A 22,333-nucleotide genomic window follows, 5' to 3' on the forward strand; every position below is an offset into this window, starting at 1 on the left:
CCATTCGAACTCCTGATTATTTGGTGATGGAATGGTCTCTGGGCCTTTTTACATCCCATTTACTCTATCTGAAACAGTTGTCCACCTTTCTTTCTCTTCCTTCCTTTCTTCCTTCCTTCCTTCCTTCCTTCCTTCCTTCCTTCCTTCCTTCCTTCCTTCCTTCCTTCTTCCTTCCCTCCTTCCTTCCTTTGTTTTTTGGTTTGTTTTTGAGATGCAGTCTTGTTCTGTCACCAGGCTGGAGTGCAGTGGCACGATCTCGGCTTACTGCAACCTCCACCTCCTGGGTTCAAGCAATTCTCCTGCCTCAGCCTCCCGAATAGCTGGGACTACAGGTGCGTGCCACCATACCCAGCTAATTTTTGTATTTTTAGTAGAGACGGGGTTTTACTATGTTGGCCAGGATGGTCTCGATCTCTTGACCTCGTGATCTCCCCGCCTAGGCCTCTCAAAGTGCTGGGATTACAGGTGCGAGCCACTGTGCCTGGCCTTCACCTTTCTATACCTAAAGTAAAGAAAAAATAGTAAACTACTTTTACTAATTTTAAAAGACAAAAGATAATTCCCTATTTTAAATCTTTCTGTAACTGTAGAAAAGTGCTTCTTCTTTCTATATTCTTCCACAACACTGTGAAAATGAATAACTTATAGGATAAATGAAGATATAGATAAACCACTATGATGTGATATTTCTCAAATACTATGAATTACTTGGTTATAGGAGATTTGTCTTAACTGGACATACACATGTAACTATGTATTGAATAACTGAATAGAAGAATAATAAGATAATGAATGAATGACAAAAGGCATTTATCGAAATTCTCAGGAGAGAGTTTTGGGGTACTTAACCTTCTTGAGCTTATATTTATGATATTTTGAAGAATGAATTCAAATAATTATGCACAACCACATTAATGTCACATATCTCTGTTCTCGAGGACAAAAGGGTATTTGTGATAGTATTATTTTAGTTAGTCATGAATGTCCCAGCTTTTGGAAAGAGACAATTTAGTGGATTGAATGGTGACCCTCAAAAAAGATATGTCCAGTTCCAAACCCCAGAAACCTGTCAAGATCACATGTGGAAAAGGGTCTACATAGATGTAATTAAGGATCTTGAGATGAGATTTTTCTAGATCACCTAGGTAGGCCTTAAATCCATTGACAAGTGTCCTTATTGTAAATAGAAGAGAAGATACAGGAAGAAGAGGAGAAAGCCACGAGAAGATGGAGGCAGAAACTGGATTTATGCCATCACAAAGCAAGAAATATTGGAGATACTAGAAGCTGAAATGGGCAAAGAAAGATGCTTCACTGGAGGCTTCTCAGGGCATGTGGCACCATTGAGACCTTGATTTTGGACTTCTGACCTCCAAGTGTGAGAGTGTGAAGGAATACATTTCTATGTCTTTAAGGCATGAAGCTGTGGTAATTTGTTATGGCAACCCTAGGAAATATATAATATTTATTTAAATTATATTTAATATAATATTTATTAATATTTATTTAAAATATATAATATATTATAATATATAATATAAACAAGTTTACCAAAAAGAAAAGAAAAAGTCATAATTTTTTTGTAATGTGTTTTAAACTTAATTGAAGAGACAAGAAAATCTCACATTTACTGGATAGATAGAATATTTACTACACAGATTAATAACTCTAAGCAACCCCTGTGAAGTTTTAAAAAAATGAGAGACAGAGAGAGAGAAGGAAGGAAGGCAGATGATAATTGCTGCTGATACTAACAAAAGCCTTCTGGAAAAGGTGGGGCTTGTAAGGGACCTTGAAAGAAGAGTGGTCTAAGAAAACTAGAAGGACTTACCTCTCACAAATTAGGCACAAGCATGGCCAGTATGGACAGAAGTGCTGCGAAAATATGAACTCTGGAAAATGGCCCTAGAAAGGGAGTAGGAGGTGAATATAAAAGGCAAAAGCAGGTCTATCACTGAAGCTAGAGACCCACACTCATTGTAGCATCCCTGCAAATACTGAAGAAAATCATTCCCCCCGCCACTCCAGCACGATTGATAAGTCAGCGCCAACAAGGTCCCAATATGTTCTGTAAATGGAATGCTTCCTAGTCCACCTACCTCAACTCCAACTGTGAATGTTCCAGGTCCACCTTCTTTAAACCCTCCAAACTAGTGAAGCTCTCTCTGTGATGTGCAGCACTAAAACTGTCTACTTGTCTTCATATCTCTCAATCTAGCATATAATTCAACACTCTTTGATTACTCTCTGCTACTATACTATAAGTTCTGAGAGAACAGAGTCCTTATCTCTCTTTGCTTTTTCTTATATTCAAGGCACATAGAAGAGTACTTATACATCACTATACACAGTAAATAATCAAAATTAGGGCAGAGATAAAGCTATCAAGAAAATGAATGAATTAATAAAAATAATATATTATTTAAGGTTTTGGGTTAGATGACATTAATTCGTTTGAATGTTTTGAGGTATTCATTGATCATTCACTGGATCACTGTGGTCCTAGATCACTATGTGGGAGATAGGAAGGCTCAAGAATCAATGAGTTACAATTTAAACCACATAATTTTGATATGAATATTGTATGGTAGTACAAACTCAAAAGCTGTTTTATGATAAATTTGATACTGGCCAAAAAAATTAACAGCTGGAGAAATTTATCTGAAAGTGACAGGAGGGGTGGGAAGGGCCCTGGCAAAAGCAAGACCAAGGAACATATTAATAGGCTGTAATAATTAATATATCAAGGAACAATTTTATGATTATATGACTTTAGATAAATGAATGTGATATGTTTTCTGTCATTTGTTGGTGTCTTTTTACTTTTTTGATAGTTTCCTTTAAAACACAAATATTTTTAATCTTGATGAAGCACAATATATTTATTTTTTATTTCTTATTTTATTTTAGTGTCAAATCTCTAATAACATGTAAGATGTCAAATCCTACAGCATAAAGATTTTTTTAAAAAAAAAATCACTGTTTACTTCCTACTTCGATTATAAAATCAGTTAAATTCCTTACAGAAAAGTTGGAAAGTAGAGAAATGTATTTGTATACAAACATACACCCAAAAGTATGTAATATTTGTAACAAATATTTGTAACTTTTTAGTGGCTCTTTCAGGGCTTACCATATACATTTTACTTGGAAGAATACATTTCAGATATATATCATCTTAATTCAAATGAGATATAAAAACGCTATTCCTGTATAGTTCTATTGCCCTCCCCTCCTATTTTGTGATATCACTGATGTACATCTTATACATATATGGTATAAACCCTAAAATTGTATTGCTATAATTATTACTTTATATAATATTGTGTTTTAAAAAGAATTTTAGAGGAGTGAAAGTATATATTCATAGCTTTTGTTTTAGTAATCTTTTTATTCATCATTTATGTTCTCTTCATTTGTTCCTGTCAATTTGAGTTACAACCTAAATTCGTTTTCTTAGCCGAGTACACTTTCATACCCACTCACCTTCTTTTTGCTATGATTGGCAAATATATTACATTTTGATATGTTACAAGCTCAGCAATACTATTATATACTATAATATAAATAGATACACAGAGTTTTATGCAATTACATTTAAAATAAGAAAGGAGGAGTAATGTGGATTTATACAGTCTTTTATAAGGGCATAATTATCTTTACCGTTTTCCTTTCTCTTTATTTTTTTCATTTGGATTTGAATTATTGTCTAGGATCCTTTGTTTTCAACTGAAGACTTTCTTATCACTTGTAAGTGTTGTGAGGATTCTAAGATTTTGCTTATCTGGTGATGATTCTATTTTACCTTCATTATGAAAAATAGTTGTGATGAATATAGGATTCTTGGCTGACAGTTATGTTTCATTCAACACTTTGAATATGTTATCTTACTGTTTTCTCACTTCCTTTATTTCAGATGAGAAGTTAGCTGCCATTTTTATTGGGGTTCCCTGGTGATGTTTTTGTTTTTTTGTTTGTTTACCTCCCGCTGGTCTCAAAATGTTCTTGTTTTTGGCTTTTATCATTTTAAATATGATATTTCTGTGAGTCGCTTTGTGATTATCCTACTTAGAGTTTGTTAGGGGTGTTTTAGGATATACAGGCTAGTGTTTCTCATAAATTTGGGAAGTTTACAGGAGTTGTTTGTTCATTTTTTTTCTCCATTCTCTGTCTCCTTTTCTTCTCTCAATTCCTGTTATGCATATGTGACACTTAATGGTGTCCTATATTTCACTGAGGCTCTGCTCATTTTTATTTTTTTTTAAATGCTGTTCTTTGGTTAGTAAAATCTCTGCTGATCTTCACGTTCACTAATTCTTTATTCTGCCAATTTAAATCTGCTTTTGAGTCTCTCTAGTGAATTTTAAAATTTTGGTTATGGTAATTTCCTACTGCAGAATTTCCATTTGCTTCCTTTCTAATAATTTCTGCCTTTTTAGTGATATTCTCTACTTGATGTTATGTTGTTATGGTATCTTCATTTACATATTTAATTATGCCTTCTTTTAATATATGTTAATGACTACTTTGAACTCTGTTAAATCTGGCATAGGGTCACTCTCACATATGATTTCTTTTGCCTGATTTTTCTCTCACCTATGGGTCATAATTTATTGTTTGCTTATTTTCATGTCTTGTAACTTTTTTTGGAAACTAGACATTTTCGATAATACAATGTAGCAATTCTAGTTACCAGTGTTCCCCTGGAGTTTGGAATTATTATTTACTCACTTGTTTGTGACTTGCTGAATTGTTTTAGTAAAACCTTTTTCCCCCAGTGGTGTAAAGTATGTGATCTTTCTTCTCCAGAGGAATAGTGTTGGATATTTACATAAACACCTGGAAATACAGTGGTTTTGGCAGGGCTCCCTTTGATTGTCTCTGTCCCTGACCTCATCCAGCTATTAAGGTTGTTTAATTGCCAGCCAACTGTTCAATTGTTTTCAAAAGTGTCCTAGGTCATAATTTGTTCCACGGTAAGATCCATTCAAATTTGGGCTCTGGTGAAGAAATTATTCCCTAGATAAATGTTTGAGATTTGTTATTTTTCCTAGAAGGCTAATTTCAACTGACTCTATCTGCATTCTCTCTCGCAACTAGCCTATCTCTCCAGTGAATCTACCAGATCTACCAACACTCTCTCATTTGTCTGTCATAGCAACCTTTAGTGTTTTGAGTTTACCCTTAGGCTTGAACTTCACATTCCTTTGTATATGAAGGAACTTTCTGCTTCATGGCCTGCTTTTCTCTTTCACTCCCAAGCAAAATCTTTGAGCCATGGCTTTGAAACTCTTTTCTTTAGGAGTGAAGTGCTTTGTGGAGAGAAGGAGGCAGTGACCTCAGTCTTTTCGTCTCACCTGCTGTATCCCTTAGGACTTTTTCCATAGACTATAAGTATTTAAAAAAAACTTTCACCAGTTTTCTGGAGACTGGGTTTGTAGAGTTCCTCAGGCTATCATGTAAATAAGTCTTAAAAAACAACAACAAGAAAATAAACAAATAAAATTGAACCATGTGTTAAAAAGACTTTCAGGAAGAGATGTGATTTATGCTCAATTTTGAGGGATAACTAGAGAAATTCTAACCACCTGGAAATAGTTTTTCAGTGCAGAGTAAACAGTTTAGGTTTTATTTTGTTTAATTTTTCTAAAGAAATAGATACAATATAAAAAGGAAACATCTAGAAATATCTACAACACAACTAAATAAGAACAAATTAATTTAGTACACTTGCGTAATTGTTAAATAAATGTAAAAAATAGTTGAATTTGTACACCATGATATTATTTACAGCTATAAAAAGTGGGTTCCAAATTTAGTTCCAAGTTTCTCACAGAACTATAAAGAACCACAAACTAAAGAAGAAAATACTAATTATTTACAAAGAGTTCTTTGACCATTATACTAAAACATTAGTTGCTTGTAGAGGTGCTGGGACACATGAAATAAGATAATTGAGAAAACATTCTATGTCATTCATGATTTTCCAACAGTGTTAAGTAATAGCTCCCTAATCCCACATTGTTCCTAAAATATATTAGTTGGTATTTTGCACTGGGCCCCAGGAATAGATAAATACCACTTTGTCCCATATGCAACATATGAGAAAAGCTACTTTAATGTTGAAAATTGCCTCCAATAAGAAGCTGATGGAGTTTGTTCATCCTTTATGCCTGAGTTTTGCCACCTGTCGGTCACCTAGGTCTAAGAAATAATTGCAATTTATTGCAACTATGAGGCCAAATTAAAAAGAAAAGAGAAAACTAAGAATGGACTTCGACAATTTTTTAACCAAAAGAGTGGGAAGAAAATATGTATATGCATGTTTGCTTGTAGTGTGTAGATATGAGTGTGTGTGTGTGTGTGTATGTGCACATGCATGCATGTAACATTAAAGACAAGGAAAGCAAAGAATAATATCATACATAGTTGACTTGGCCTAATCAACCATTGTCAGTGTATCTGAATCATAAGATTAGCAATTTTTTCACTTCCGAAGGAGCAAAATAATGTTTAAGGAATATGGTAGCTTTTACTTATACTTTCAGTTTTCTAAGACTGTGCCCCTATTATTCACTGTCTAATCTGTACATGCAGTTTATTAAGCCTGTGCTAATCACTATTTATTAATTGAATACTTAGCGAGATTAAAGTAAAAATATCTAGTAGAAGTTTCTTTAATTATTTACATACACAAAAATTGGCCTAGGATGTAGAACGGAAAGAATGAGTGTTATAGAGTTAAAAGGAATAACCAACAATTCTTGGAATTGAAACAGAGAATTACAAGAGGAAATTAATCAAATAACGGGACTCCAGTTGGGTGAAATAGGACCATGATCAAAATTCTGGAAGTTAAATTGCACAGTTTCATAGGGAGGGTTGCAGATTATGAGTGCAATTCTGAAACTATTATTGATGGTACAACCCCTTAGAGATTTGGCATTTCATATTTGGGCCAAAACCTCAAATATTGATCAAACTTTAGGTAAGTATTTGTACCAAATTTATTAACATTCTTGAGGAGATAGTAATAATTAGTAACCTTCATACACACACATACACACACAGGCACAAACACACACGTATATGTATTTTTTTTTGACTTCATCAGTATTATGCTATGAAAGTGGCTTATGTCTGGAAGAGCAAAATCACATTTTGAAGTCAATGTTTAACTTAGTAATCTTGGTAAAATTATATAATATTTTAAGTGTCAGGTTTGCATCTTATATATGGGGATCCCATTAGCTACTTCATAGATTTTTTGTGCAGATTGAATGAAATATGATTATGCGAAGTATTTTGCATTATGAATAGTAAACATTCAATATACATGGTGCTGTTGATGTGGAAAATTGCAAAAGGCAAAGGCTAGAATACCTTTGAATGTGTGTCCAATACTGTATGAGACACTTTAATTTTTTCTCACGTAACATTTGTAATAATTCTATAACCAAAGTTCCTGAGTTTCAGTTTTTTTAGGAAAAAAAATTGAGTTTAAATTACTTGCTCAGAGTCACACAAGTAGTAGAAGGGAAAGCTGGGGCTCCAAATGCGCATGTTTGACACAAAACGCTATGCTCCTTTTTACTCGCCAAGAACTGCTACTTAGCTAATGGTCAGACTGGGAAATGGAAGCAAATATTTAAATATATAACCATACCTTACTTAAATTATAAACTTTGTAGAGTTTTGTTGAATAGATAAAGGATAAAATATGAGTTCCTTGTCTTAGAGTCATATGTTAAACTTCTATTTAGATTCTTCCTTCTATCAAAACTAGGAAAGTGCATGTTTCCTCCCTGAATGAAGAATAAACAAGTTCATTATATATATATACACACACACATATATATATATATATATATCTCCAGTGAGACATTTCAGGCCATCACCTTGATTTTTGGGAAGTGAAGTCAAGTTCCCTTAATTCCTTGGGATAGTATTCAGCCACTTGTAGTTAACCAAATTAGAATATTGGAGAGTTGTCATGGCACTCAACTACATTCAAATCTTGTAGCAGAGCCAGCAGGGCAAACCAGCTGTAAATCTGTAGCATAGCTATAGCTATTTGGTGTATGCTTTAGGAGTACTTTTGTCTTTAACCAAATAAACGAGTATTTTAGAGCTCCAAATGTAATCAATTGTCAAAAAGAGGAGTTTGATATATCAAATGCAAGTCTGTTTGTCAATATTCAAAGCCAAATATTTTTCCCCTCTCGACTTGCTTATAAATATTCAGTACCACAGAAACACAAATAAATAATTGGCCATCTCCAGTGCATTCTGTATAATTTATAACAGATCAAAAGATTATTACACGGTACAGTCAAAGTCAAACTATATTTCATTTATTGCAAGTGAAAATCGTAACATGGCCCAAGTCAGCAATGTATTAATGGACTAGATCTCCTTCTATGTGTATGTGTGTATATATAATTTTAAAAAATAAGGATTTGGGGATTAAGGATTTTGTATTGAGTTCTCTGCTATTGGAATTGACCTGGAAAGATTAGAAGATTATTGTTCATTTACATTGACAAAAATCTTCATGAAAATGACAATATTAAAATGACTTGGGATCATCTTATCCAAAAATATTCCAGGGTCAATTTTAATGAAAAATGCAATTCATAAAATATATGATACTTCATCTTTAATCTTATCTCTTTTATCATTGTTAAGGACCACTTCTCAACAAGTGATTTGGTTCTGGCCTTTTGCTAGGTTTTAAGTGTTCGTCTCTATTATACAGCCAGTCAAGCAAGTAATAGCTTAAAATGCGTTATGTTCTACTCAAGAAAAAAAGAGATACATTTTTGTTGTATACAACACTTTTCTTTTAAAGAATGTATTTTATCACTAAAATAAAGCTTGCTTTATCAAAGAAACCTCTTTTAATTTATTCAGATATGGTCTTCATCAAGCTAAACTCCAGCAAATGGTGTTTGAAATAACAATTTATGCTTTTTTAAAAGCAGTCAAGCACTTGCTATTTTTCTTACTTGGTCAGACTCTGTAATCACCATGTTGAAAACATCCTAATTAAGGGAAGTTGGAAACAGACCCACATGCTTTCAAGAGAAAGTTGAGTTGCACGTTAAAATGAAATACCCTCAATGCTGATGTTATTTTTTCCTTCCCATAGGGAACCACAGTCAGATATCACGAGTACCTGTTGCTATTAAAGTGCTGGATGTCAATGACAACGCCCCTGAATTCGCATCCGAATATGAGGCATTTTTATGTGAAAATGGAAAACCCGGCCAAGTAAATATCTCCATGTTGTTAATGCTGAATATGTTTGTATACAACTGTCTCATATTTGATTAACCTGCATTATATTGTGCATTTGCATCATTTATGATCTGCAAAGTCTCAGGCAAGAAACACATCCAAATGGGAACAGAGAGGGAATTTTTTTTCTCCATCAGATGTTATTTCTCTTCCTACTTATGACCAAATTGGCTCCTAAAGTGGAACAACCTGCTGTGCCACGAACCCAGAGCCAAATCACTGTCTTAAAATATCTTGGGATATGGATGATAGCAGGGGATGTCTTAGAGTGATGGGGGCTGAATTTTTACTTTCAAATGACAAGAAGCAAGGTAAAACCTCATGGAGAGGAGACATTTGTTTCATAGCAAACATATGAATAACAAATAACAGTGAAACCCAAGAAGACCAGTGGTTTATAGAAAGTTGTAGGAAGTGAATATTGAAATCTGTATATATGTATATACATTTAGATCAGCATAAGATGAACAACACGCGTTTTAGATGTGTGTATTAGTAGAACATTTTTTGTGCCTCATATAGCATAGATGGGGAAATGAAAACTGAAAAAAGAAACATAAAGAAAGCGAGAGAGAGGGAGAAGGAAAGGGAGAGGGAGAGGGAACCGGAATGGGAGTGGGAGGGAGGGAGGCAGGGAGGGAGAGAGAAAAAGAGGGAGGAAGAAAGCGAGGAAAAGAGTTAAACAAAATGAACAGAAACAAATATCTGCTATACTCTGAATGTCAAAATGGAAATAGCCTATGTAAAGTTCTGCAAAACCATAAATGTAACAGATTTATTTGAACAAGGTACCAAAGTACTGTATGTTTAAGAAATTTATCATTTTTCAACTTCCTAATTTATTTCTGGATGGTGACATTTTAATTTAAATAAACAGCAGCTGACGGTATGACACTGGAGTTGTTAATCCAACTATTCTTGTGCCTCATGTGGGTGTTAGGAATTATACTTACTATTTGCTAAGCAGCTTACCTGACAAGAGTCAGATCTTTTTCCCCTAAAGAAAGGACTAGCACTGTAGCCATATGCTTTTATTATCAATGATCAATTTGTTACCCTCCTATAAAACATTGGGCATTTCCCCATAGACTACTCCCATGTATCTGGAGGATTAGCATCATTTCCATCTACCAGAATAAGACACCCCCCAACACACACACACACGTTAAAGCTAAATTCTAATAATAAAACTGATTAACTTTTAAACATCTAGACAAGATCTCATCAAAGCATTCAGCTTTAGTAGAGATATATGTTTATTTTTATAACATTCTAACATTAGCTTAAATGTTTCCTAATTTTATTATGTGGAATTACCCCCGTCAATCACACGTTTTGAGCATCTTCATTTGTGATCCTTTGAGAAGGGAGTGCGTATGTGTTTTTGTATACACATATATCAATAAATATCATTTACCTAAATTGGTAGATTGAGTTGTCAGAGAGAGTTTGATCAAAATATGTCAGGTTGTTTCAAGGATATGGTTGTTGTGTGGACCAGATCATTGCTGAGATAATGTAGCCAAATCACAGACTGATAAGGTAGACTTTTTCAATCACATAGAGTCTGTAAAATACTTCAGAATTTAAATAAAACTCCATTGATCATGCAAACCTTATCACATAAGTTCAAGGAGTCAATGACATTGATATTTCAAAAACTCAACATTGGCTTCACTTGTGTTATTGACAAGCATGCTTCTTGGATCTTTGGGAATTTGTAGGTTTGCCCTGTGGATTTTGACTGTTTTCAAAGTTTTAATGATTTCTCAGTCATTCTTCTTAACTTCAGAAAAAAATGCATTGTTTTCTCATCTTTCCTATGCAAAACCAAAATAAAAAATTCATTCTTTGTTTTATGATTTTTGCAAATCACAATGAATGACTCTTTGTCTGAAGAACCGCTTATGTTTTGTGTATGTGTGCTACACCATCTTATCCTCTAATGATCTGTTTAGGCATATTTATTAGAGTTCATTAGTTACATGAAAGGATCAGATCTTTGATGGCTTAGCAACATTTGGACGTACAGCTGACTGATGTACATGCTGTTGTTGAAACAACTTTCTTGAACTCTTTGAATCCTTTGTGCTAGTCAGAATTCAGGTTTTATTCCTTACATCACTTCTAAGTCATGTCTAATGCTCAATGATCTAATTTTTATATTTAACATTTACCAAAATTTGTATTTGTTATTCACACAAGTGTTTACTTATAGAAGTTCAACAAAGATATACTTTCAATCATCTCTCATAATACCACACAAATGACTGACTCACTATGGAACTAAAATATTCCTTAGCAGATGATCACATGCTCATGAAAAAATAAATGTCAAAAACCGAATGAGCCATTAAATTCATAGTTTTCTCAATATTCTTAAACAATTTATGTCTGCTTTACAACAGCCTCAGAAAAACTGCAGGTGACATTCAAATGTCTTGTTTGGCTGGAAGGTGTGGATTTAAGGCTAAACTTAGGGGATCAGCTTCTTGGGAGATGGTGTAGCTGGAAATTATTAGCAATAATCAAGGAAGGATAAGCCATTAACAAAAATCCAGGCTGTATAAACTGGACTGAGAGGACCTATGTAAACAGGTTTTCGTAAGGGCTCGTAAAATGAAAATGAGTATCAACATGAGCATAGAGAATTCTGTTGTGCTTTATATTTTTTCCACTGAATTGAACTCATCTAAACACAGTCAGAATGAAAAAGAAGAAGAAAAAGAGGGAGGTTACTTTCTCTTGTCTAGGCAGTTATCTCCAGTTCATGATACATCTGAGCTAAAATAGGTCTAGATTCACTTTGAAAGTAGAATTGGAAATCATATATGCTCCTTCCACCTTCTCATGATTCTGAAGTTAAAGGTGACCTTCCCTTGAATTTGTTCTCTCAAAAGTGTAACCACAACCTCAATAGGGAGTAATGGTTCACAGTCCATTACACAAAATCCACCTGAATCACGTTTGATTAGAATCCTTTTAAATAATCCCTCTGTTGCATAATTAAATGTTAATATATGTTATCATTGCTAATTATCTATATTTTTTGAAAAATCTGATAGTTTCAGGTAATTTGTTTTAAGTCAAAAGACTTAAGATGGTATATACCTTTCGACTCTAATTCAGTGGTGACATGATATAGTCATTTGCAGATTACTTGGCTCCCAGTTTAACAGGAAGGTTAAATAGGATATTCTCCACTTACTCCTCTCTAATGTCCGTGGCAAAAATGGGAATGTGTGTTGAGATTCCAAAATCAGAAAGCCAAATATATGTCTGACAGTTTGTGTGTCTGATAGGGTGATGGGTTTCTGTCAGTCAGTAAATACTCACTGAACACGAACTATGTCCCAGGACTGGGCTAGGTACTGAAAATATAGCAGTATACCACACCCCCAAAATCAGCCTTTTTTTTTTTTACCTTCATGGAATTTTCTCTCTGGCAAACATTTAATTAAAATTATAAATGATAGAATTGCAGAAAATGTTTCAAATCTTCTGGACAGGTGGGATGCTGAAGGGAGAAGGGGAAATGGAGCTATCTCAATGAAAAGACCTCTTAATATAGGACAAGTTTCACCAGAGACAGAAAACATCTATCAAGTACTGAAAAGGAGACAGCTGGGGATAAACCACAGTCTTTCTGAAGAGAATGGTAATCTGGCTGGACGAGTGGAGGAACAGGTAACAAATGTGGAGAAATCAGTATCTTCCTTCAATACACTTGACAACCCCACACTCAGAACCAAACGCGAAGGAAAAATATAGAACTTCAGTGACCAGTGTTGGCCAGAGGACCTTCCATAACTGTGTTCTAACTCTTACCTCCTTACTAGGATCTTCCTTGGATTTTATTTCAGATATTCACCTCTTGGTTACCATATACAGAATTAGGGTGACTTTCTGTGGATGATCTATCAGTGCAGGGACTGAATTGAATATTTTCTTCTGAGGCATGAAGCAAGGTGTTTTGTTCAGTCTCAGAAAATATTCATTGTTTGAGAGGTGATGGGCAGTTTCAGTTATTCTTCAGGAAAGAATTTCTGCAACTGTAAATAAATCTAGTGGAGTATAATTTGAGCTTCGTCACTATCATACAAGTTACTGTGTGGTGTAAAGTAATTATATCTGAGTTAAAAAAGAGAAACAAAAATATTTTGGTTTCTCTTCTTTAATCTCATCTTTCTGTCTCTGACCAACATTGCAGAAATATAAAGTTTGTTTATTATGGGAGTATCAAAGTTCAAATAAAAAGATAGTCACTCATACTTCTGGATGATATATATCTAGCCAGCTTGACACGTAACAGATATTCACAAAATCTTAGAATCATGATTCTAAATAATTTCATTCAGCAATGACAGATACTTCAAAAAGTAATTTCTTACATATTATCATGGAAACACTTGTTCCACTCTATAAACACACAGTATGCATGCTAACCTCTTCAGATGAAAAATTCCTCATTAATTTATTGGACAATATTTATTACCCATCTGCAAGATGCTAATTGTTGTAATACAATCTGAAGAAACAATATGAAAGGGTCAAAAATTATTTTTTCTTAGGAATTTAGTGAAGAAGAGATTCTGTGAAAAGAATAGAATGAATAAATAAAATAATTTAAAATTTTAAAAACTGGCTTGAAATAAAAATTCAAGCAACTAGACAGAGAGGAACAATGAAAACTCAGGGATCTACTTTATGTAGTATTGTCAAATAAAGTTACTTTTGAAATGAGTGTTGTTTATGGTGAAACTGGAAAAAAAAGAGAAAGAGCTGGGCATGAAGGCAGTCTTCTAGCCAACAGAATAGGCATGTGCAAATATCCTGAAGGGTCAATGACCCTTCAGAGTGGAAGGGTCATTGAGTGGAAGATGCTTGTGACTAGCATGTAATAAGCAAAAATGAGATTGAACATAAAGAGTTTTATGCTTGAATAAAATACACATATGCACACACATGATTAAGCAGGAAGCACAGTTAGGAAGCTGTAACTGCAAAAGATAATGGTAGCCAGGTCTAAGGTGGTGGCTATGGAGAAGCAAGTAATTGAGAAAGCTTATTGCTTACATAAGTGAAAAGTGTACATACACATCTAACGTATAATCAGCATTCCTTCTCTGGGAGCTTGGTGTTAGCACCACATTTTATAGATACAAAAGCTGAGGCCGAAAAAGACTATGAGTTTTACTTAAGACTTACCATGAAAAGTGGCAAAAATTAATTTTAAAGTCTGCTCTTAAAAGTGCCAGAGTCCCTGAGATTTCTAGGATGCACAATGCTCTCCAAGGAAGCAGCACTTTGAAATTCCATGTCTGTGTGACACACCTCTTATAAAATCATCATGAGAACTTGAGTCTGATCAAGAGTGAGCATTTTTTCCAAAGAAAACAATACATTCCTGTGACAAATGACATTCTTACTCAAAAGCATTTCATCAAACCTTAAATGAAAAGAAATAAAGCTTAATAAGAGAAGTAAAGGTAATTATCCCTTGATAAACACTAGCAATGAATGGGTTTGGTACTTTTTTTGGTCTAGTTTCTGTGAGTCTTTTTCTAATAAATGTGGAACAATAAAATGAAATTACAGCACTTTATAACATTCATGAAATAATAAATATAGGAGATTTAATTTCAGCTTTCCTGCCAGCAGGCATCTTTCATAATCTATCTGCATACACAAGAGGGAGACAGGATTGATTTTAAAACAGATGAAACCAATAGCCTCCACAAAATGCATAAAATACCATTTTCACTTTATTTTGGGTGGAGTAAGGTGATGGTAAATTAATGGAATGCATAAAACAACATTTGAGGAAACCACATGTAGCAAAACACATTTCAAGGAGTCATTAACAAAAGTATGATTTTTGGAGCACAAGTTTGGCAGAAAAGCAAAGCAAAAGTGAATATATATCTATATATATATATTTGAAGGGTTTGGACTTGAACAATCTAAATGTGAATCAGATCTTTTGTATTTACTAGTTTTGTGATGCTGAACCATGATCTCTGTTAGTTTAAACCCTAAGATCTTCAGAATAACTAGATAGATATTGGTATATAGATATGCAAATACATACTAAATAAATACTTGTAATTTTCAGTGGTATTTATTTGAACCAGTCTTGTGGTTTAAAAAGCAAAAAAACACTTTATTCCTATTATATTTGTTGGGTTTTATTGTTATTGTTATATGTTTATGAGATGGCTTAAAGCAACACACTATACATGATTCCTAAATTGGTCAATATAATAGACAAATCTATTGCTCTAATATTGAAATAACTATTCCTCTGATAATTTACAAGTACTTTATTTGTCAAGGGTGAAAGAAGGACCCATACTTCACTCCTCCCCATGTGAATCTGTGGGTTAAATTAAAAAAAAAATTCACTGGAATCATCATATAGAAACACATTCTATCTCAGTCTTTCAAAGACTCACTTGCAGTTCTGTAGGTATTGACTGGGTCTTTTGCATGGTTACAAATTTCACGTTTTATCCTGGCCCCTAATTTAATTGAGATTGATTATCTACAGAGAAAATGGTATAAAAGATTGTTTAAAGTCTTGGGCTATTACAGACTGATATATTTTCATCATATTTTCAACCTACAGAATATTGGATAAGAATTAGGATGGGAGCCAGGTAGGAAACCTGGATACACTTGTTTCCATTTGCACATAAAAGCCATGATGATGAGCAGGTTTTTTAAAGAAAGTCAAATTGACTCTAGGTGGTAAGAGATTTTAAGCCTAGGCTTTGTGTTTGTGACGATTTATAAATTGGATACAATCTGGTACCAGAGGATCTGAGATAATATTGGGAAGACAGAGAAGCTAATGCTAACAGTGCTGTAACCATTAAACTATGTAGACACACACCTTCACACAGAGGCTTTTGAAAAAGTCTTCCAATCTTTTAAAGACTCAAATGGAGTTTTAGAGGATAGCATTATTCAAAGTGAGTTTTTCATAGAAACTTGTGCTGTAGCATGCCAATATATGATGTGGTTTGATTTGTGTGTGTGCGCGTGCGTGTATGTGTGTGTGTGTGTGTATTACCTAGTAAGATTGGGAGACATTAAATCAGACAAAATTAAACATGATCTTCTGTTTTACTACAAGTTTCTCTTGCATTTAGAAATACATATGAATCCCCAAGAAAATTATATGGTATTTCGAGTTTGCCAAGGATAGTTGACTATAAAATCTTTCAAATTTCCTTCAGAGAAAATTATAAATTTATGGAAGATGGGACCCAGTTGGAAAAATCTTGCTCTGGGAAGATAAACAATGGAATATATTTTCAATATGGGAATTACTATTTATAATCTTAAGGAGGTATCAGGAGACATTACCACAAAGTAATAGAGTAAGGGTGAAGAAGAGATAAGATTGAAAAGGGAGTTGATTCTTCTAAGCTATGTGGTAAACTGTGAATTTTATCCTACTAATGAAAATGAACTATAGATTTTTAAATCAGGGTAAGAGATGGAGTGGTTTGTATTTAATATTGATAATTTCATTAGCGTACAAAATACACATCAGATATACAGAGTCCATCAAAAGAATGCAAGAGGCAGAAAAAAACTGGAAAATCCAAACTTTGTCTAGATACATTCTTCTGGAATCCTAACGTTGTATTGCTTGGCTTCAATTTAGTTTCAATAAAGGTAAAGTGAATGAAAAATCCAACACTGAAAAAAATGTTGGAAGTTCTACAATGCATTTATGAAGGCAGAGTCCCAAATTCTGCCCAGAGGACTGAGGACTTCATTTAGTGTGTCAATAAGATTAGAATCTCATCTACTTCCTTCTGCCAGATTTCCTGTAGGTCAGACCTGCAAGCTACATACTCTAAATGGCCACCTAATAAATTTTAAGGCAAAGATGTTTCAGGCCAAAAACACAAACAAACAAAAATGGTGAGCTCGGAAAACATGTTGAATGGGTAGGGAATAAAAATCTTGGTAGTGACTGGAATGCCATGTAAATTATCAAAAATATCCAGACAATATGTTTTGATTAGATATGAACTGTGAATATATCTGTACTACATTATACAGTTTTGAAATAATTAGGTTATTGTGTCGATTTTGATAAAATTTCTTAATTACCTATATTCCCCCCTTTCAATTAATCATCATTGTTATAACTTGATTTGTCTTGCATGCCTAATTTCTATTTTTAAGCACCGTTCTTTAAGGCTCTTAATGTATTTTGTTTTGCTTTATTCAGTTATGGACATCATTGATAATTTGATAAAGGCTATAACCTTTCCCCTCCTAAATGTGCATACGTAAATAATTTCATACTATTTCAAGTTGAGGAATGACAGCCATATAAAGCTCTTTCACGGATCATCCCTTTCTTTCCCAAGTTGAAAACTATTCTAAGAGATAGATGTTAATATTTCAGGAAAGTTAATACGATCACTAGAAATAAAGTGGCAATAATAATAGCATTAATAGAAAGCCAAACATTATGCTGTTCCTTCTTCCTTGACTGTAACTTCCCTTCCTTTCCTTCACCCCCTATCACCTTACAATTCACATTATTATAGAAGGATTTCGAGAAAAGGGAAACTAAGTTTTACCTGAGAAAGTGACAGTGTGCTTCAATTGAAGATGCCACGCTGTTTATTATTGCTGGATCTTTCTAGAGATAGACAAATATTCGAGAAACCTTCTAAAACATTCCAAAAGTTACAACAGAATAGGATTTTCTCACCTTGTCCATACATAGAAAGAACTATTTCTTTTAAATGTCCACTTGGGTGTGCATTTGACTGGTCAGAATGAATCAAGAACCTTCAGGCTGCTAAAGCAAAGCAAGCAAGTATGGATGGGACACGCTTACACATACTCCAAAGTATTGAAGGTCTAAGCCCCAATTTAATAGAAATACATATATAGAAATTATAAATATCTACAAGTTTTGAAGCAGCCTGACATATTGGGGACAACAGATGCAGAGAATTTGTAACTAGGCTTATCTGGGATCAGACATTTTATACACACACACACACGTACATACACACGTATGTGTGTATATATACATAATATATACTCTATATAATTTGAATATATATAATATATTGGATGTATCACAGGGCCGATACATTTCTTACTACTTCCTTCTCAAGGTATTGTGAGGATAAATGATGCTGCAAAAATGTACTTGCCATCGCTTATTTATTATTCATCAATTACTTCATTTAGCCAATAGTTGTTAAATAGTTGCCATGTGCCACCTGTTATTCTAATAGCAGTGAGGGGTAAAATCTTATATATGACTACTCCTCACACATAAGATCATATTGATAAATAGTATCTACAGGAACTCACGGAAGAGGTTCTAATAGATCCTATGATACAGTTATGCTTGTTAACAGATCAGATCATGAAATATGTATTTCTTTCTGACTGACCTTTCAAAAGATAATAATGGTAGTGATATTCTGCAACTATAAAATATTTTTGAGTTAATGTAAAATAGTCCAAAATAAAGTTTAATATACTCCATTAAAAACAATCTAATTTAGATTTAGAATTTTTGATAAACAGTGAAAGATTTTTAAGGATCAGAATTAAACTGTAGCACACAATGGTTTTCTAGTTTCATGTCTTAGAATGTTTATTTAATTTCAAATCTGTAGTCTCAAGAAATAGAACAGAGTCTGCTCCTATCAAAATCCAAGCATGGTTCTGGAATTCATTTCCTTATTCCAACATCCCAGGTACACTTTGTTTTCCCTAATAAAGACATATATTTTGCTTTCAGCTTTCCTTAACATTGAAAATATTTCAACAATAAATTATGAAACATTAGATTTTTCAGTTGCATACTAACTTCATTGGTAGAAGGGAAAATATTTAAGCTTAACGTTAGATGCATATTTCTAAGTATTTATGACTGCTCCAGAAATTTTTATATTATTCCCATGAAATGAAATTACTTGAAAAATCAGCTGAGGTCATGGTAGCTCACAGTGGAGCCTGCGTGGTCTCCAACCTGCCTCTGTGGAGGTACACTTCTTTGAACAAATCTATTCTTTTTCTTTTACTGTTTAAGTACATTCAGAAGTTATTTCATCAATGAAAACTTTAGCCTCATTAGTACGGATATCTTAATGCATTTTAATAGTGTAAAGTCCTTCAAGTGACCTACTTGGCATCTACTTTTAGATAAAATGCCGAAGCAGGAGCTATCTGTATTGAAGTGTCAAATGTGGTTTAACCAAAAATCTTAATCATAACCAGTTTATGGGATATTTGGAAGAAAATGTAATAATTCATTTCAGCCACCTTCTTCCCAACATATAATGCACTGAACTTGACATGAGCTTGACAATATAAAGCCTCTTAATGACTTATGAGGAGAGAACTGTGAACATGAATCTTTTCCATTGGCTGAAAACAGTGGTTCTCATACTTGTGTATATACCAGAATTACCCAGAAGGCTGTTTGAAATACCGATTGCTGAGTTATAATCTGAGACTTTTTTGATCAATAGTTCTAGTGGCACAATAAATTGCTTATCTAAGGAGTTCCTGGCTAAAATAAGTGGTGGAAAAATATATTAAGTTCTGGTGTGATGTTTAGACCAAACTTCTGAGATGTGGTGTGGCAGGTAGTTATGCTCCTTTGCTACAGGTAAGCTATATTATTGCATCTTTTGTTTTGGTCATGGTGGCTTAGCTAATCAAATGACTCTCCTGTAGATGCAACAGTAGATATGAGCCATTTTCACGTAGATTACTTGAAAATAGTATAAATGGTATTAATTATGGGAACTTTATCCACCAAGTATACTGCAGGAAAGCATTTAATTATGACTGATCTCTGCTTGAGAAAACCAAGACATCTTCTCTTCATTTGCCCTTATTCTTCATATGCACTCACATACTTCAGGAGTTACATCTTCAATGGTTGCACCTGGGGCTAGAAGTCCTATAGAGAGAAGTCTGGGTAAATGGAGAAGGAGTTGCTACATTTGTTCACAAGCAATGTTTTTCCCTCTCTTCTTTATAATTGCCTGAAAGAAGGCTCTTGTCAAAGATAGTCATTCCCTTGACTTTTTAACATGAAAATCCAGCACAGCTGTTCTGAGGTGAAGTGGTCAAACTCATACTTTTCTGTTAAGTATTTTTACTTGCAGGCTGTCCAAAGGAGTTATCCATGTTTCAAATCTAGTCCCCTTGTGCTTTAATTCATGTTGATTTTTTATGAAAGAAGTACCCTAGGGCTTCTCTCTACACTTAAATGTCAAGGCAAATATGCTATGTGTTTAGGTACAGTAAATACAATTGCATTCTTCTTTAATCTGATCATACTGGATCATTGAGTAACAGAGTCATTACATTTATAAAGATTTATCAAAGTGCCAGGTCATCAATACATAGCAATGGCCCTAGTTAATACAATAATAATGATGATGATGATGACTAATATTTTACTGAACATTTACTAGAAACCAGACACTATCAAAAGATTTATATGAATTTAAATTCATAATCAAAACAAATCTCTGAGAAAAGATGGTCTTTGCATTTGTATTTCTGGCATACAAGAAAATAAAGTTTCAGAGACTTCAGTAACTCCTTCAGTGTCACACAGTGAGCCACAAACAGAGCTGTGACTTTTATCTCACCTGGGAAGCTTAACTCCAGAGTCCTTTCTCTTGATGACTATCTCACTGTCTTAACCATGAGTTATATTTTAAATTATTTTATGTTATTTTGTCACTCAAGCTAAATATAATCATAATTATTTATAAGACATTATAACTAGACAACAAAGTCCTTAACAGAAATCAAACACTTACAAAGTAAGATTATGTTCCATTTTAAAAACGGAGACCTAGAAATTGAAAAAAGTATTTTATTTTTGCCTCAAGTAAATTGAATGAATTGCCTATCATATAACATGTGCTTGATATAATGCAAAGACCCATAGCTGCTAAAAGTTCTGAAATTGTGGTTCTTACACTTGAGTGGTAAGTTAGAAAGCAAAGACGACCCCTTCTCAAAATGAAGTAATTGATTTCTTTTCTCTTTAACAAAATCTCGAAGTTCAGTGGGACATAATTGTTCCCATAGACACAATAGCATTGACATCATTATTATATCCTCCAAATATCATAAACCTGAGAACATTTCACTGTCAACTACTTTTTATGGTAAATCTATTATCACAATAGGAGTATACGTTCAAATTTTTCCTACATTAGCTCTCGTCCAACTTGTCACATTGAACTAGCAATATCACAGCATCATAAATACAAGTTATTAAAGTAATTATCTGACATCCCAAGAAACAACTTTAGCATTAAGTTAATGTAGCTTTGCAAATGAAACAAGCACATTCAATAGGCACCAATTCCACGTACCGCTATCTATCCAAACATTTCTCTGCACCGTGGTAATTCTAATCCCTATAATTTATACATCTCAGGATACACTCCAAAGCATTGTTTGCACGTGTTATCCACTAGCTTTAGAAAACATTATTCATTATTGCGAGGAAACAGAAGCAACTCATCAGAGAGGTTTGTTGCAGTGATGTTTGTGCTGAGGAACACTATTTGGCAAACACTTACGACCGGATGAGTAAAAGAGTTGTGAGGATTCAAGATTTAAGCCATTCACCTCAAAGATCCTCCCAAGAACCACACTACAATCACTGTAACAATTCCAAATCTCATTCTAGATGCCCGTAAATACTCAAATTGGAAAGAAACCTGTAATTGCCCAGTGGATATTTCAAATACACTTAACTTTGCTATTTCAAGCCACAGACACCAAATGGACACAAAGGTAATGCTCTTAATTTTCATCAACTTATCAAAGCTGAGGTTTTAAAGTAATGGATTTTTCTCCTTATTCTTGGCACAAACCATCCACGACAATTCAGAAAGCTGAAAAAGAGACTTTGAGTCAAAGTATCAGACCACAAAAAGAATGTCACTAAGCTTTTACCGATGGTGGGAGCCTCTGCAATCATCAGAAATGCTGACGT

General features: G+C 33.8%; 1 protein-coding gene across 1 annotated transcript in view; it reads left to right on the top strand.

Moving 5' to 3' along the window:
* CDH8 (cadherin 8, type 2) overlaps positions 1 to 22,333 on the top strand; it is a 387,613-nt gene that overhangs the window by 303,057 nt on the left and 62,223 nt on the right. The window contains exon 9 of the mRNA XM_011938783.1: positions 9,152 to 9,273. Within this exon, the coding sequence (XP_011794173.1) occupies positions 9,152 to 9,273 (122 nt within the window). The remainder of the gene's footprint in view (positions 1 to 9,151; positions 9,274 to 22,333) is intronic.

This window comes from Colobus angolensis, unplaced genomic scaffold (assembly GCF_000951035.1).
Source record: "Colobus angolensis palliatus isolate OR3802 unplaced genomic scaffold, Cang.pa_1.0 Scaffold178, whole genome shotgun sequence".
Lineage (NCBI taxonomy): Eukaryota > Metazoa > Chordata > Mammalia > Primates > Cercopithecidae > Colobus > Colobus angolensis.